Genomic DNA, 19282 nt, shown 5'->3' with positions numbered 1-19282 from the left:
ATTTTAATACACATTCTGGACTGTTGCAATATAGATATCATCATTAAATATATATGCTTTTTCCTGGTCCAGTATTGCCATCGTGCAGATTTTATATTCCTAAAGAATGAAATGAGTAACCTCTAGTGGCTAACGATGAACTACGGTATGTTACAAAAATGGCTGTAGCAATGCACCAGCAAAGACATGGAAGAAGAAGAAGGCATAAACTCATCTTGAAAACACTCAAAACATTGGCTTTGCAAATGTTTTATAAGGAAGAGAATACAGTCAACACGTTTTTTTAGACCTCAAAGATTCACACATTGTGGTTTGGTGAGAATTTAACAGGGTTAAAATTCATATGATGTCACAGCTGTCCCGGGAAGGCGAACATGGGCAGCAGGTTACGGTTGTAGCTCAGATATTTCACAGCGCTGCTCCTCAGAGACGCTCGACTCTCAGCATCTTTAAATCTGTCCTGAGGGAGGATGTTTGAGTCGTCGGCGTCCTCCATCACCTGCTGCCTCGACTCATCGTCCTGCTGGGACACATGGGTGGAGGTTAAAGACACAGCAACGCTCTGAGTGACTCTTTAAATGTTGTGGTATTACAACATGTTTTATGTGGGTTAAAAACAATTATTCTTCACAGCTGCAGTCCTGGCATTTTAAATGTGTTTAAGGTTAAAGAAAGAAAGACATGAAGGCTGGAGATTAAACTCAAACTTGTTGATTTTTGGGATGAAAATAAAAGTACGAACGGTAGTTGAGGTGATCTGCTGAAGCTCCTGCTCAAAGTCGGAGAATCTGTCGTGATAAACGGCCAAACACCAGCTCTGTCTGAAGAAACTGCAGGAAGCACACACATTAATACACACCACCAGGATCACACACTGATTAAATCAACCTTCATGTCTTCAGTGATTCAGTACCTCAAAGGTAACAAAGACACAACGATTCTTATTTTCCGGTGATTATACACTAAGGAAAACTTACCCATGAAAATATCTGCCAATAGATCCTCCTAAATGTTACACACCGGACAAAGAGGTCTAATTATACAGTATTTCACACAAAAAAAGCAAAGATTATAGAAAAGTCCAGATTAATTTGTGTCGCAGAACTTTTTTCTTATTTCCTCTCCCATTAATCATCTCACGACCCCTCAGATTTATCTGCTGACCCTTTGGAGGGCCCTGACCCCTAGGTTAGGAACCACTGGACTAAACTGTATATAAAGTAGTTCAAACTGCTGCTCTCAAATGTATCCATCAGTATTACTAATCTATGAATAATATATGATAAATATGTCAGTCAAGGTCTATTTGTCTTTAACTTTAATACTTTAAGTACATTCATTTTACTTACGTAGGATTTTGAATGCAGGACTTTTACATGTGATGGAGTATTTATATCTTGGTACTTTTTACATATCTAGACTCCACAAGAGGCAGGTGAGGAACTACCTTTCTTTGTAATTTGGGTGAACTGACCCTTTAAAAAAAAAGTTCAGTATCAGCAGACCCTTAGAGCAAGCAAACACACACACACACCAGAAGCTACACTAAGTGTATTGACTGAATAACCTCCAGCCGCCACACGGTCAATCAATTATTTTAACGGCTCACGCCGCTCCGTCAGCCTCCACAATGACTTTACGAGTCAGCTGAGTGAGCGGCGTGACGAGGAATCAGCCTCTGCAGCGGGGAGACTCCGGCTTTGTCTCGTCCTGGACCGGCCACAAAGACAGATTGGGGAGCTGCATAAACAGATTAGGAGGCGGGGGACAATAGTCGTCCATATCTGGGGGTCATTTGTGTTGAAACCTCAGAAGCAGGTCACCCGCTGTTTGACAAACACACACACACACACACACACTGCAGAGTCACACCAGCAAACACACAGACAGCATGAGGACAAAAGACACTGAAGGCCTAAATCTCTCTCGCCTGTTCAAACCACTTATGTGTTATTTTGATGTTTGAGGTCAGCAGTCAGCAGATGAGTGATGGGAAGTTTGACTACCTGCAGCTTTCTGAAAGCATTTCCTCTCTCAGACTCACAAACAGTGAAAGCAGCTTGTTTTTGTTCAAAAATTGGTCATGACAACAGCTATTTCTTTTTTTTTTTTTAAACTTGACTGCATGCCATCTGTTACATTTTGGTACCAAAAACTGAACATGCAACATGTATTCGTAAAATGACTGGAAGTGGATAAATCAAATTACAGACGCACGGTACAAAGCACAATAACAGTGACGAAAATATCAATTTGGTAAAGCTGTTTGTTGTTTTGTTGACAACAAACTAAAACCACACATCCTGTGATTCACCAAACTGCTAATTTCTGCAGGTCTATTGTACGATAAGTCGTCTGTTTACCTGCTATTTGTTTACCTCCTTATTGAAGCTAATAAAAGACTTCAGTAAAAGAGGATATTCAAGAAAAATATCTCTTCTCACACTGTTTGTTGTGTGTAATGCAAGAGGCATTTTTTCTGATGATAAATTGTAATTTAATATTTATGACCTGTGTTCACTTCAGTTAGAGATTTATTGTATTTCCTAGAGTATATTCCAACAGCCTATACAGCAGAAATCAAAGTATAGGGGTGAATTAATGGATACTACTTAACAAAGTTAATTTATTCAGAGGAGTAAATGATGGTGAACAGTAAACTATCATTTGCTCAGTCCATCACAGTTTACAGACTTTGACCTCCTGTACCTATTGTAGGTATGTGCTGACATTTGTCCTGTGCAATGTGGGATTCTCACTTCCAGTTTGACCTCCAAATAAAGTGGTTTAGATAATCTGGATAAACTGTTGGTTTGTTTAAAACCTAATAGTTCTCTGTAGCGATGTTGCCATGTTCCCAGGGCTGGTTTCACAGAGACAGACTTTCACTATGACTTTCATAGATCAAACTAATAGTCACATAGATGTCTCAATTATTAGTTCTATCTATGTAAGTAGGAGTAATTTGCCATGAAGTCTGAAGAAATGAAAGGTCCAGTGTGTACCGCTTTGGAGGCCTTTTTTTCATTAGTGTACAATAACCTGAAAATAAGAATCATTGTGTTCTCATTACGTTACCTTTGTTGCTGTTTTTCTCTCACAGCACAACAGCTAACTAGGAAGGAACAGGAAGGAAGTGGTGAAGTAATAAAGCCTGCCACGTGCTTGGTTTGATTGGCTGTATGGGCCAAGTTTAACATTAATGATAAACGCCGATATTTTTTACTTTTAATATTTGAACTTTAATGCACGTCTAAGAACTGGTAGAAACCCGTAAGATGCGAAGTGGAGCACACGACAGGCGCACCATACCGTAGGTCAACAATAGTTTTGCAGATGACGCATTTCTGTGTGATCAGCCTCTATGATTGTATATGTGACAATAAAGAGATTAGATTTCCTTTTCTAATGGCTCGCTCAACAGCTTTGTAAACAAACCACAAATTACGAGCTATGTTTTTTTCTTTTTGTTATGTGGTGCTATGGCAGGCTTTACTACAAATGCCATTTGGTGATTGTTACCATGAAACCCTTGAATCTGTGGGTTAACCTGCTTAGTCTTTATTTTTATTAAACTTATTATTATTAAACTTATTAAAAATATTAAGAGCAAAACTAAGACTGGCCTAACACTACAGGCTAAATCCATCTAACAATGTGGTGGATTTTTTGTTGACAAAACAGAAACACTGGCGGAATCCTTTATATTCTGTACATACAGAAAGACAAATCAAAGTTTTCTTGACTCAAAATGTCTGCCGAATAGTAACTGCTCTTTGTTTTCCCACCTGTACAGGTCGTGGATGAGGCCTTGCTGGTAACGGGTCAACAGCTGGCCGAGCAGCTGCTGGTGTTTCCCGTACAGACACAGGTAATTGGAGACTGGGAGGGGCTTCAGGGAGAAACAGGTGAGTGTCTCCACCAGCTCATAGCAGTCGAGATGTAGACAGAAGTAGTTCCCTGTCTCCACTCGCCCGGTCACGATACCTCTATCCTGTAACTTTACATGGACAAACACACAAGATAGTGAGATTACTTGTTTCAACTTGTACTAACATGACGGATGGATTAAAAGATACGGTTGCATTATTCTATTTTTTCTTCTTCCACAAAGTCTGTTAATTTCTGAGATGTGGCTTTCAGCTCCAAACCCATTGGTTCATACTGAAGGCATAAATCTTTAAAAATGTCACAATAGTTCCCTTTTTTTTAAACTACTCCTAAAACAGCAGGAGGAAAATAGTGTTGTGGCTCTAATCTATGTTTTTCCTCATATGTGAGACATCTTACAATCACAATAACAATGTGAACAAATTGAATCTTACATTTTCAATTCAGATTTGGGCCATTTTCATACACATTGCCCTCAGTCTGATACATATCTAGTTTGTGGCAGTTATAATGGGATTCAACCAACGTTCATGTCACTCCAATGTGATATTTGTCATGATACCGAGACAGTGGTACTCGTAATGAAGCTCCAGTAAAGAAAGATGGACGGCAGCTACATAAAAACAAAAAAAATAAAAAATAAAATTTGTTTCTTTTGACTTCTTGTTATACATATTTGTTTATTTCTTTTGTGTGGTGTCAGTTTTAAATAATTTTGAAACTTTCTGTTTCATTTGGTGATTTCTCTGTGAGTCAGGTGTTGTGTTCACTTGTTTTTCTTTTGTACAAGTGGGTTAGTTGAAAGGGCAGTTCAGACTTCACATTCTGGTTTTGAAAATAAACCCTTGATGTTTCAAGTAAACTGTATGTAAATCAGAGGAAACCTACCACTGACAGATACAGTAAAAACTTACATGTTCAGTAGGAGCACCTGTCAGGTTGGTAGAGGACGGTTTGGTAACATGCAGGTAGTTATATCCTCCAGGCAGCTTCCCACCTGAGGAGAGGAAACATATGGTAAAGGTTAATGTGTGTTTATATAATTCATATTGTAATAGAGAACAGGAATCTATTATTCATCAGTGAATATGAAGGATCTGATGTTAGAGCTGCTTAAATTATATAAAATGATAACTTAATAATAGTGAAAGCAGCAGTCATTTAACTGATCAACTAAGTGATCAGTCGATGAACAGAAAATTCTCAAAAACAACTTTAATAATTGATAATTTGTCGATTATTTATTTTAAAAAAAATCAAAGATTCCCTGGTTCCAGCTTCTGAAATGTGGTGTTTTAAAAAAATGGAAAAGTGGAATATCTTAATAGAAATAAAAAATGTTGTACTTTGTACTCTGTGACTGTTTCTTACATTTGCTAAACTAAAAGAATAATAAGAAAAATAACTCTTAGTTTCAGCCCTACTTGACAATAATAAAAGGCAAGCCCACTGTCGCTGAACATCTAAAATTCAGAAGAAAAAAAAGTTAAAAAGACCAATCGTGATGTTATTATTAAGAGAAGGTTATTTAATCAGAAGAAAATATTCAAATAAGATTAATTTCAGTGCTGAAACATGAACTGGCAGCAAAGCAATGGATACATTATAATGTGTACTTCACTGTTAGCATCCGCCCACAGAGGAAAAGAGAGCAGAGGCAATGAACTCAGATAGCAGGCAGCGATATGGCGTCTCTGCTCTCCCTGAACATTGAAAAGTTCATGTGTGTTTCATCTCTCTGAGAAGGGCGAAGCAGAGTGGCTGTTGTGTTTATGTAACCTGTGAAGTGGCCTTGGTTATTCCGTGAATACACAGCGGCACAATACAGCATTGTTATGCCCTGCTATGGTTTGAGTGTTTGCCACAATAACATCGGCAGTGCGTGGGTGGGTGAAAGATTCGAAAATGTTCGACAAAAACATAATGAAAACATTTTGGCAGTGTAAATTCTCTCAGATAAAAGCAGACAAAAATGGACGGACAGGAAGAGGGACACAGACACTGAAAACCTATGGAAACCTGACATCTGCTGATGAATGTGAAGGAATTTTGCGTTAACCTACTTAATATTTTATGAATACCAGTTGAGAATGGAATAAAATAGCAGGAAGGTTAATATAGTAGTGAAGTGGAACATGTTTATTGAGTGTCAAGGCCACCCATTCATTCTCATTCATTTTCTTGGTTGAGTCACTAGTACAAAAGATGATTAAGTGTGTTTGCCCCATTGGGTCTCATTTACTGTGTGGGAGAGTCCCTCAAGGTTGTATTGAGAAGGTAAGTAAAAGGGTCGTGCACTGCTCTTACGGAGATGTGGTGATTAACCAACCAGTTAGTCATCGTCATCCTTGAAGTCTTTTCTTTTGTAAAACCAAAATCTAGAGTTTGAAAGCATTTCTGATAAACTAAAAATCATGGTTGTTCAATCTCTCTTATACGTGTGAAATGGGCTTATTGTGATTACCACTCGCTACAACAACGGTTCTCACCAGCCGTCAAGTAACAGTGGGTGTTTTTCTATCCTCTGGCCTCTGGGAGCAGTAATGAGCCCATTATGGCTTAGTGCACTCACAAAGGCCAGATTTATGCTTTATCTGGAGTGTATTTTTTGGTTTTACAAAAGGAAAGACTTCCTGGATGAAGACTAATTGGTTGGTTTTGCAAATGTACATGTGGTCAATCACCCCACCTCCATCAAAAAGGCAGCACACAACTGCTACTCTGAGCTTTTTTAATATGACCGTACGGGACTGGGTGTGTTAGAAAATATCCGGTTCTTTGATGCTTCTCAAAACTCAAAATTACAAAACAATGGGCATAAAAACAAGTCCAATACATATTCCAAGGATTAGGAGTAGTAGTAGAAATGGATAAAAATCAATGAGCTAAAAAGCTACAAATTACGCTTCGTTGAACCCCACTAAAATATACAGTGGTTTAAATCAGTTCAGTTTCAGATTATGGGACACTTTAGAGATGTTAGTACATGTTCAAACACATCTTTAACACTGAATCTACAAAGTGAACTGACTATAAGGAATCACTAGTGCCATTGAACAAATCAGTAGTGTTTTTTTTCGCGTTCCCTCACTGAGACAATGACGCTTGTCAGCTCAGCTGTGATATACTGTGCGTTAATTCCTCCTAAAAAGTTCACTGAAGGACGAACAAACAATGTAACTTCTCTGTTGCAGATGGTCGGATAGCTGATCACCACAAATCTTTGAACGGAACTAAAATGATTCAAATAAGAAAGCTTTTTTTGATCATTTTGACAATGATGGACGATTTGTTTATCACAATAACTTCTCTGTAGCAATGATTGGCGAGGCTCATGGGTATTGTAATATTAGGAGACACACCAAACGAATAATAATAAACTTAAACTTATAATATAATTATATTTTACAAGAGAATCCAGCGTTTCTATGTTAAGGAACATTGAGGAATCATTAAAAGAAGACATTGTACAGTTGGGAAAACTACTTCCAGAACCAGGGCATCTCCCACTCTATGGACATCAGTTTAATCACACACAATAAATCAAACCTAGATGGATAAAATTTAAGAAACTTATGAAAGTGACTTGAAATCAGACCTTGAATCTTAGCCTGTTTGTACAGCGGTATGAGGCGATCCATTTCAGGTGGAGGCTCGTCCGCCGCCTCATGCGTCGGGTCAAACAGGGGCAGCATCGTTGCCGCCAGTTCCTGGCCAACTTCCTTGGAGTTGAAGTCGGCGTGCGACCACTCGTCTGCGTGGTAGCAGCGGGAGAATTTGGTGAGAGGTCCGGCAGCATAAATGGCTGAATCTCTGGTCTGGAAAGTGGCATTTATGACTAGCCTGCTATCAAAGACCAGGAAGGAGTTGTTGATGCTCTTGAAGACGTTGTAGTCAACTCCTTTATTGGAGAGGTTAATGAACACCTGAAAGGAGATGATGAAAAAAATCTGTATTGTTTCTATTTTCTTGTGATTTCAAGATTAGATTCAGTGTAAAGGTACAAATTCTAAACATTCAGACCACATTCTTCCTTAACCAACTTTTTCCTGTTGAAGAGCTGACGTTTTTGCACGTCCCCCTCAATTTCCATGGTGTTCATCCTTATATTACAGGGTGTCTCTTTGTAATAGCTTGATAACACCTATTCAATTTCTTGCTGAGCGTTAGATGAAAAAACTGATTCCACTTCCATTTCCGCCTGCTGAATATGAAGCTACAGCCAGGAGATGGTAAGCTTTAGGGCTGCAACTAACATTTTTTTCATTATCCATTGATCACTTGATCTTTTTCTTGATTAATCAATTAGTTGTTAGGTCCATAAAGTGTCTGTTTTATAAAACCCAAGGTGACGTCCTCAAACATGTTTGGTACACAACTTAAAGATATTCTGTTTACTGTCACTGAGAAGAGAAGCTGAAATCAGATAATTTTGACATTTTCTCTTAAAATAATACTCAAAAGTATTAATTGATTATCAAAATAGTTGGCAATTAATTCAACAACTAATCACTTAATCAACTCATCATTGCAGCTCTACTTAGCCTAAAGACTGTGTGGTTGTTGGTTTGACAGTGCATATAGTACTTAACTTACTTACTATAGCAGAATATAAGGACAACAAGGCCCTACTTAGGGTGTTTCTATTTTAGACTAAAATGAAAAAAGGACAGGAATCCTGCCTTACTGTCTAAAACAATGAAAATGGGAAACACACCAACATAATTTTTTGTTTGACAAACACAGTCTGCTTCCAGGAGAGAAATTAACATCCAACCAACAAGCTGGTGAATTCAGCCTGTCGTTTGTGAGCTTTTCAGCACCACCAGACAACCTGGCCAGTAACCCACTATTGTTTGGAGAACATTTTCCTTTGTAAAAAAGAAATAACTGACTGGGTAAGCAGTGAAATCATTCAGTGGATTTTGAAACTTTGACTTACTCCACAGTGCAGATGGAGGGGCTCTGCGTCGGTGGTGAATGACACAGATGTGAGAGGATCGGGGTGTTCTCCATTGTTCATCCTGGCCAGCAGGCAGTTATTGTGCACCTGGACCTCTGCCTTTTCCATGGCCGTCGCCACAGCCTTCCTCACTACAGGGTCGCTGAAGCAGGAAACGCCGTGCTCGGGAGGTGGGAGGACTAGATGGATACGATATCCCTGGATGCCGAGGCTGAGCAAAGTCTCCACAGTGGTGAAGGCATCGATGCTGTTTCCATAGACGACGGCATTATCTGGAAAGATGCAAGGAGAAAACGATTAGCATACTGTCAGAGACACTAATGTCAATATATCTGGCCAAAACGTAATGGCAATGCATCCACTATTCCCTCCTCTACAACTATTTTGGACAACAGTTGTAGATGTTGTCATCATCAACAGTGGAAATCCAATTAAAGTAATACCTCAACAGCAGCAGTTACTCCTGCTTATGGAGAACAGATGTGAAAAATCAGATGTTCTTTTGCACAATAAAATATAAAACTACCCACCACAGTAATAACACTTTTGCTGAAAAAGAACATTTTGGATTAATTTTTCTCAATTTCAGCGCTCTCGTAGGCATAGTGGATGTTTATCTACTAAATTATAATATTTCAAATAAGAAAAGAAGCTCTAAATATAAATGCATATAGATATATATAAAAGAGTAGTTTGTAAAGGAGCTCTTTATTTTCACAATAGCGTTATGATACAAATGATTTCCTTTTTTCAATCCAAAATTTTGTTCTCAAGTTTTCAGCAGCCTTGGTAGAGGACAGGAAGCCCTCAGATTCCTAAACCATGAACCATAGGTGCATGGAGAGAGAAACAATGTGAAATGATAAATAATGTAAATCGGAAAAAATCTGAATGGATCTTTTTTTCCTGTGCAAATACATCCTTTGATGCTTGCTCTTCTGAGAAGCCTCTTGACATTTTACAAGCTCCTATATAATGAGAGTATGTGCTCCTCATTGCTCACTGATTATATTACATTTAAAGCACAAAGCCTGGAGCAGCAGGGCCGTCATGCCAGCGGTCTGTGATACAAAGACAACAAAAACTGAGATTTAATATGTGCATTAATTTGTACTTTTTCAGGTTTTTGTTTGTGAGTGCTGGAGTTCATATTATGTTGTTTGTGCGACGGATCCTTTTATTACGTGTAAACACATAACCTCTGTACCTTGCATTACGCTTATGTAAAAGAATAATTGGAGGTGTCATTATACTACTGATTCCCATTTGGATCAACTATATAAAGCCTGATCCATTTCCAAACTTTTGTTTTGTTTATTACATAGAACTGCTTTTATTTTAATGTAGTCTCACTGTAGGCTGTGTATTCACTGTACTGGACCCATTACTGCCATTTACTGAATATTAAAGGGATGGGGATGAGGCTGGAAAATATGTGTTATCTTGCTAGTTAACAGAGTAGAAAGTAGATATATATTCAATTATCAGAATGTGGATTACCATGATTTTAACAGTCTGAGGTGTAGCAGAACTGTTTCTTTTGATACTACATTTAACTGATAATACTTGGAGTATTTTGAGTAATGGAGTATTTTTTACACTGCAGTTGGAGTAACACCGAGCTTTAGCTGGCTGCTGTTGAGTGTCTCTGTCCATGGTGCTGAAGGAGAGGAGCGCTGCTGCAAGGCCAGCAGAGCTCACAGCTTCTCATCAATAAATCTATATCCAACTGCTCACTTCATCTGTGTACTCCTGCTACTATGACTAGAACCATCCAGAGAAACGTGTTTTTATGTCTACAAAAAAAAATGGGAATGAAATCTTCAGAAAGTCAAGGCACACTGCTTTGTTAAGGTAGAAAACTAAAAAAAAAGCCTCAGGGTCCTGAGGTAGATTGGTATGCTGTCTATATAAACTTGGCTTGTTTTTAATTTTGTAGCCACCATAATAAAGTCCTTGTACCTTCATGAAGGAATGTGCCTTGACCTTTTTTGGGGGATATTAATTCCCTGTTTTAGGGGACACTGATTGTCTACCTGTTCATCAGATGCACTTGTTTTGTGTCACATCACTGTCAGATCCAAGACGTGCTTCCTCATTTGTTTTTTTTTTTACTGTATTTTTATTTCCATTTGTTATTGGAATCACATTAAAGTAGAAGTATAGCGAGTATTTGCCTGTTATAGCTTCTTCCTCTGTGCCATAGAGCTCTATTGTTGTACAAAAAATATTAAAAACACATCTGTAAGCCACACTGTTGCACATACTGTAGGTGACGTTCCTTCATTACCATGAACACACACACTGTAGTTTATTTTGACTCAGTCCCATATACACCATCCTGCTGCCCCAAAAACCCACTAGAGCAGCAAATGTGGATTAATCCTGAAAATACTCACCCAAAAATGTACTATTTTCTCCTGTTTGAGTAACGTTGGATATAAACAAAACTACAGTGACCAGCTTTTTACTTTGCCGTTCAGAAAAAGTGAAAATATTTATTTGAGATTTGTTTTACTGTATTTTTTCATCCACAGTTTGAACCAATAGACTTGGAGCCGAGAGCCACAAACACAAAGTTTTAAGAAAAAGATACATTACTAGGTTTGATGGGATTTGTTGTCAATATCCTTTAAAGCTAGTGTTGAGACAGGACAGAAATGACTGCTTTAGTCTAAATTTACATTCACTCTGTTCCTGTTTGCTGTTGTTATTAAAATATGGAAATAAACATGGTATCTGTGGGAGACAATTTACATTTATTAATGGTTTTCTTTTATGACTGGGATCAGCTAATTAGTATGTATAAAAGCCTCACTCTAGATCACTGCACAATTCCTTCAGAGAGAAGATTAATTTTGCTTAATGACACTGTATTTTTTCCTACTCTGAAAGGCCTGGCTCTCAGAAAGTGATATGATAATGGAAAATGGATGGAAGAGGCCGACCTGATTCACAGAGATGAAAGATTTCTCTGCAGCTAATTAGCTGCTAATTATACCGGGGCACTTCAGCGCTGACTGGCTGAGTAATGACATACTACTACAGATTAATTTTAGGGCTGCCTGTGTGTGTATTGGTGTTCACTTACCCTCTAGCTCCACAAAGTTGGCACACAGCCAGCGGCGAGCAGCCATGCAGTCGTAGAGGTCGTTGAGGGTGAAGAGGTTGGATGGGACGGGCCCGGTGTATGTGTGGTGAGCGGACTTAGCCTGCAGCTGGCTGTTTATGACGGGCAGGCTCAGATCCACACCAGTAGGACTGGGAATCTACAGTACAGCATTACATGACACACATTTGATTTTGTAATGTACATTTCAGACAACAATGTCACCCAAAGTGCCTTACAAACGGTTGAAACAGCTCAGGATCTTAATAAAGATAATGAATCATAGAAGTAATGTAGGATTGTCAAAGGACAGATGAATGGGATAATTAATACTGGCATATTTTAACTGAGATAAAGCATTTTGTTTACATGGGTAGTAGGCCTTTAAGGAGGTGTTAACCAAGCAAATAACTCACCTGGTACTGCAGGCCTGTACAGAGGACGAGGTGATCGTAGGGCACCTTCTTACCACCAGACACAAGGACATATTTGAACTTCCTGTTGATGCCCACCATCTTCCCAGTCACCACGCTGACACAGGCATGCAGAGGCAGCTGGCCCAAGTATCTGCGGCTGTATGCATGACTGCAGGAAGTGAAGAAGACTGAGTTGATTGAGAAACCTGGAAAACTACCAACTTCATCACTGCTGACCATGGACTTTTAGCTTTTCAAACCTTATTTTATTGCTTACAGGTTTACATTTGCAATTTTTAGCTGAATGTCTCTACAGCCACTGGATGGATTTCCATGAAGTTTGGTTCGATCATGTCTCCCCTCCGGATGGATTCTAGTAACTTTGTTGATCCTCTGACCTTTCATCTAGAGCCATCATTAGGTATTAAATTCACTTTGTCCAATTCCAATACTTTGGTTAATGACTAAAAACATTCAAAACTAGTGGCATTGTGATCAGCCTCAGCTGTTCGTGTCTAGTCCTAATCAACCAATCTTAACATGCCAACATCCTAAACTAAGATTGTGAAGATGTTAAACATTACACCTGCTAAACATCGGAACATTAACATTGTTAGCATGCTGATGTAAAGTACGGCTGTGCCTAAATATAGCCTCACATATGAGTGGCTAGCATGGCTGCAGACTCTTAGTCTTGTTCTATAATAGAAAGTTCTACACATTTGTGTTTTTTTTTTTTTTTAATTGTTGCATTTTCACTACGGAGTGAATGCAGGAGAAACACTGAAATCTCTCGTTGTGTGTCTTTCATTACAATCTGAAGTCTCTGAAGGAACATATGAATTTAAAACAATAACTGGAAAACTTCTGGAGCTAATGAATGTACTTGTGAGTAGTAGTTGAGTTTAATTTCACATAAAATAATTAAACAATTTAAATGTTTTTAGAACTGTCTCATGGTATCCTGAGTTTTTAATGTAAGATGCCAAAACATTATTTTCCATTTTCATGTCTGATGTTGTACATTCACTCACCTTGTGGACAGAAATCCGATGTCCTCGTGGTTGTATTCGCTTGGGAAACCGTGTGTTGAGATGAGGGTCAGGTTGTTGAACCTCAGGTGAGGGCTACGAGAGAACAAACAGCAACTGAAAAGCATGAGTGCTTTTCCACAGAATACAGTGAATACATACAGGACACAGTATGTTAGGAATGTTTTCTGTGGAAGGACAACTGCGACAGCTGCTTTCTTCATCCACTGACGTGCAACAACATTTAGCCCGACTAATGTCAGGCACGTCAAGAGGAAAATACATTTTTTTTAATAAAACTCTGTACAATTGATGAACACAATGATACTTCTCTAAAGATGCTTTGGTTGTTTAGGATGTTTGTCAGACAGTCTGTGTGGAGGGAATAGCAGTACAGACCCTGCATAAGGTGGATAACAGAAAGGCCCTGAACACCTAAAGTACACCAACACAGGTAATTGTACTGGCTGATTAGATCTCTGCTCATGTCTGTGTGGGTCTGATCAACATCTACCTCTCTGTTCTGTTAGCTTTGTTGCACATGTTAGGACAAATGACACCATTATCATTCAAATAGTAAGTTAGCATAGATTTGCTCATCTTTAACCTTAACAGAGGTTTAATCAGCCAAAATAACTAAAAACTAATTTGTGGATATGCAGTCATTTATCTAGCTTCATAGTTTGAAGTTTTGGGGGTTTAAACCAGAGGAATATGCTGCCAAACAGCAGTTACAGCAGTTTAGGTGATTTTATTTTCAAAAACATGATTCAATAAGATTTTAAGACTGTGGGGTGCAGTCTGGAAATATTTCAATCGAAAATTGATAATTAGAAAATTTGCTTCAGTAAAACTCAAACACAGTCGCTCTATTTGAGAGCCTCCCTCCTCAAATTAAAAAACATATATTCTGAGCAATATTAAACATAAATTAAAAATCTCAGGCGTTGAATCAGTGGAGGTTCTCACATGGAAATTCTGCAGCCTATACACGCATTTGTGGTTCCTAATGGAAAATCCTGAGCTGCCCTCGTACCTCTTGTGTGTTTACAGTCCACAATATACAACATCTCTTGTGATGCAAATGACTTCTTTTGTGGTGGCCTACGGGACATTACACAGCTGATAACAGCAGCTCCAGCTCCTTCGTCCATTGAATGGCACAGTGTGTACCTCGCGGTGTTCAACCTTATCACACCGACGCCTCTGATCGCCTTCTGCGCTGTTCTTATCTTAGCTTCCTGCTAAATTAACGCCCAGTGGCACAAAGCTACACCACCAGGCACTAAAATGCTGGTAAACTGACTGGATATTGGGTGTTGTGTTGTATTACTCACTAGCAGTACGATTGGACAATATTGGAATATGCTGTGAGTGAGATGATGACAGCTGATGTTAACCAGCAGAGATTTTGTAAACTTCCCATCTCTGGTTATTTTAGACCATTGTGGATAATATTGCATATCAATGAGAACTCCTTTATGATCATTTACAGGATTTTTGCTTCACTGTTATAAAGTATCTTGATTCATCAGATATTTAACTTGGTGGATTAACCAAAAATGGACAGTCCCATCTGATTATTATATGATAATGAGGATGAGGAGAGCCAGATTTTTAATTGTGGCTTTTAGTGGAGCTATGGATGCTACTATTCTACGGAGGTGTGTGTGGATGCAAAGTCGGAGCCAGGAGTGGTGGGATCGTGATGTGAATGACCGATTTCATCCAAAATTTTAGCAGGTCAAGGGCTACTTTTAGCGAGACCTGGTGAGAGACAGTCGTATGAATTCCAGTACGATTGTTCAGACTGAGGTCCCAAAAAAAGCCTGTATCTGATTTAGGACAACATACGAAAGTGGCACAAATTAGAATTGAAAAGATCAGATTCCATGTGAGCTGGACTGAAAAAATGTTGGCCACTTGTGCCTGCAGGCTGAACCTAGCCTAACAATGGTTCTCAGTATTGATTAACCATAATGATTTTTTTCAGTGATTGAGTAATTGTTTAGGCAGAAAACTGCCCATTTCTTGAAACAAGAGCCTAAGCTGACATCCTCCAACTGGTTGTTTTGACCAGCCAACTGCCCAAAACCCAAAGGTATTCAATTACGATGATATAAAAACAGAAAAAAGCAGCAAATTCTCACATTTGAGAAGCTGGAACCAGCAAATTTTGCCATTTTTGTGTGATAACTAAATAACTAAATAGTTGATTAATCTTCTGTCAATCGACTAATGGATTAATTGACTAATTGTTTCTTTACAAGTTATATCACTCTCTTGTAGAGAGCAGCAAAATGAGCATGTTTAAAATGAAAATTAATATATATACAGATTTATTGATCAAACCAAGTCAAATCAAGTCAGGAATCCTCAACTGTAATTTCTTTCTTTGTGTCATCAGTGGTTTGATCCGTGATTTTGAACATGCAAATAATAATAATGATCAACCATCAGACAATGACTGCAGTCAAACTTTCCTTGTTAATCTGTGCCAGAAGGTGGATTTATGCCACAGCACTGAGGCATTAAGGCCCATTATTGGTGTCTGGATGTGACTGAATCAGAAGCTGCGGATTTGCTCTGTTATCAGCCGGTGACAGACGGCCGTGGTGACCCTGCAGCCTGACCGCAGCGAGCAGAGGGCCGAGCCGCCACAGAGCTCTTTATCTGTCTGACCCTGTCCCAGCCAGTAATGGTGTTAGGGGGGTGGTGCTGGTGCTGCTGGGCTGAATTCAATGAGCACATGGAAAGCTGTGTTGGGGTGGGAAGGGGTGAAGGGGGATGGACGTTTGGGCAGTCCTGATAAGGGGGGCCCCAGCAGGCCGAAACTGACCCATCATTCACTCTCTCAATGCGTCGCCGCCTCACCATTAGTTCAGCGGACACTAACTGCCTCATTAGTCAACTCATTAGTGACAGCAAACACAGATCGCTGCAGCAGATCCCTGACGGGGGGAAACAGTGGAGTGGCTAATTAAAGGGGGCCCTGCACTGGCCCTGCTGAATGCCAGGCCTCAGACAGCTGCGTACGCCCGCCCCGGCATCACTGCCATGCCAGCCTCGCCAGCTCTGAGAGCTGTGAGATCTCACTCCACAAAACAACGACCCCGGTTGCCTGGCAGCTATCGCCTGGTTCTGAATCAGCAGCCGTGCGCTTCTTATTATCTGCCGGAGCAGTTAATCTCACAAAGGCAGGACGAAGGCAAACATGTAAGACGTCCGACCCGGAGTCAAGTGACATTTCCAGAGATTGGATTCCTGGAATATAAAACGATTTAAAAAATGAAAGAAAAGCTTCATTGTGGGACTGCTCTCCTTGGGTTCAATGTTTCTGGGGACACTGGAGTATTTCTCCACAGACACATCCAAATCTGTGATAAACATGATCATGTGAATACTTTTATTATGACAGCTTCTAGCTGTCTATTATACCTCCTGCATCATCTCTGAGCACTTTACTACTCGACTTTCCTTCTGTTACCTGCCTGACACAGACAGTTTTTCCTCTGCTTACAGAAGTTCTGGTTGGGTTTAAGTTTTGATTTGGTGCCTGGTCCTAATTGTAATTGTAAATTGTAAATGTAATGATTCCTAATAGTGTAATTTACTATTATTAAAATCACTTCTATTACACAGTACAGTATACAGAAAAAAATAAGTTTTAATATTTATTCATTTAAATTTTCCTCTGCAGAGTTGCTGTAAGTACCCAGCCACTCATCCAGTGCTTCAGACTATAAAAGACCAGATTGACTGCATGTCAGTTCTTTTCCGGTAACATAATCAATAGCAGAAAACACACCACTAAAGTACAATATCAGCTATTAACTTGTTTTTAAATTTTTAACAAATGTATTGTCTTAGATTGTGTTATGCTCACATTATGGTTTTTCTCTAAATAAAAGATAAGGCTGGAGTAATATTTGTCTTATTGTTCACAAATACCATGAATTGCCTCAGACCAACAATGTGTCTCACAATACTTTCCGACTTCCCTGTCTGTGGCCCATTGGTTGCTACTGAAGACATAAATGTTCAAAAAAAGGTCACAAGTTTATAGTTTCATTTAAAAAAAAAAAAAAGCTCAGGAATTCCCTAAAACTGCTGGTCACTGTAGTTTTTACCAAATGTCAAATAGGAGGAAATACTGCATTTTCAGTAGTGGATAATACACATTTGGTGTGGTATTTCTGGGAGCAGAGTGCTGTAAGCACTGTTCTTGTTGTGGACTTGGAGATGACAGGGTGCATACACAATGCACAGATGGTGAGAGATGTGTGTGTGTGGGGGTTAATAGGGGCCCAACAGCAATTTTGTTCCCCAGGGCCCCTTAAGAGGTTAATCTGGCCATGGTTACAGAAGAAGAATTTTGACATTATTTGTCTCTGCTGCTACTAATTCAGACAAGGCCAGTGTATACACAGTGTACTGCACATCTGGAAGGAAAATAATACAGAGGAGCTTGTTCTGAGACAGACTCACCAGAAACAAAGCACCTCAAGGAAAGATAAACCTGTGTCAGAAGCCCCCACCACCACAATCCTGGCATTAATGGTGACCTTTGGCTCCATGGTTAACTTTCTGCTGATGAGGCTGAGAGCAAACGGTGCCTGAGAAACACAGAGAGAAGACAAGTCAGTCAGATTCACTGGATTTACTTGAGTGAAAAAATCTGGAGGGAATTTGTCACTCCCAAAATGACTGGTGCCATTTTCTGAAAATTAAATAATCCATCAAATGCACGTAGACTTAATTATTAATACACTAAAAGCATGACAAAATGATGTGTCCAATTTTTCTCATTTGAATATTACAGGATGAAGTGGAACTAGCTTTCATTAAAGCACTTAATCTGCCTGCTGAAGAGTCCAGCTTTCAGGCAAAAACCTTTATAGTTTGCAACATTTAAGCAAGGTTTGTGCCAAATCTTACGCTTCTGAAATCTGTGCCGAGTGAAATGCCATCCTTTTACAGGTGGTTGGCAAATACTGATTTTTCAAAAGACCACCGGACATTAGAGTAGCTAAAGTGATACACCTTAAAGGAAGAGACATTTCACAATAGAAACTATGTTTCTGAAAGGAACTTAACTACCTGTATTTTATAGGCTAAAGCACTTTAGTGATTAGAGAAAAAAAGAGAAGGAATTTTGTTTTACATTGTATTTTGCAATTGTAAGACCGCCCAGTTTATTTCTTTTCTTCATTTTTTGGGCATTTTAATGTCTTTAGAAGATAGACAGTAAAGAGATGACAGTAAATTAGGAAAGAGATGGGGGATGACATGCAACAAAGGTCCCAGGATAATGTGGTAAGTGGTGGACTAAACCCTGAGGTCACCAGGGAGCTCCTAAAAATTTTTTCAACCTCAGTTTCTTTTGTGTACAGCTCTGCTTCCGATTAGTCTACAAACTTGTCTGGTAAAACATTAAAAGACAATACACACACTCACACACACACACACACACACACACACACACCACACACACACACAACACACCACACACACACACAAATAATTCAGGGTTTTCAACATGTTTAAATTTAAGACCCATTATGAATGAATTTAAAATTATTTTTACATCCATACTAGAAAAAGAGCACAAAGAAAGGAAAATGCTAATGTCCAAGTCGTTTTGTAGTTGTTACAGATCAGTACAAATAAAATTTGAAAGACAACACATTTAAAAGTGAGAAAGAAAAATGGAACTTTACTGATTTACGCAGTTTAAAGAATAACTTTAAAAGCAGTGTTTTGCTGCCCCCTAAAGTGGAAAGTTCCAAGTGTGTTTCACCTCTGACCACACCCATTCAGATAGGTGAGCCGTGTTCAGTTGGTTGCAGTCTGCAACTTCACTGCTAAAGGA

At 39.1% G+C, this 19282-nt stretch overlaps 1 protein-coding gene across 1 annotated transcript in view; it reads right to left on the bottom strand.

The window, feature by feature from the left end:
- cfap61 (cilia and flagella associated protein 61) overlaps positions 1 to 19282 on the bottom strand; it is a 32789-nt gene continuing 13507 nt past the window's right edge. Inside the window, exons 15-24 of the mRNA XM_035678927.1 lie at positions 17899 to 18026; positions 13414 to 13506; positions 12380 to 12548; positions 11946 to 12123; positions 8834 to 9126; positions 7490 to 7817; positions 4806 to 4888; positions 3789 to 4000; positions 743 to 830; positions 1 to 520 (exon numbers count right to left, since the gene is read on the bottom strand). Coding sequence (XP_035534820.1) covers positions 350 to 520; positions 743 to 830; positions 3789 to 4000; positions 4806 to 4888; positions 7490 to 7817; positions 8834 to 9126; positions 11946 to 12123; positions 12380 to 12548; positions 13414 to 13506; positions 17899 to 18026 — 1743 coding nt within the window. The 3' untranslated portion in view covers positions 1 to 349. The remainder of the gene's footprint in view (positions 521 to 742; positions 831 to 3788; positions 4001 to 4805; positions 4889 to 7489; positions 7818 to 8833; positions 9127 to 11945; positions 12124 to 12379; positions 12549 to 13413; positions 13507 to 17898; positions 18027 to 19282) is intronic.

This window comes from Morone saxatilis, unplaced genomic scaffold (assembly GCF_004916995.1).
Source record: "Morone saxatilis isolate NCDOM2014 unplaced genomic scaffold, NCSU_SB_2.0 Contig7, whole genome shotgun sequence".
NCBI lineage: Eukaryota > Metazoa > Chordata > Actinopteri > Moronidae > Morone > Morone saxatilis.
This window is presented reverse-complemented; position numbering and strand designations above follow the sequence as displayed.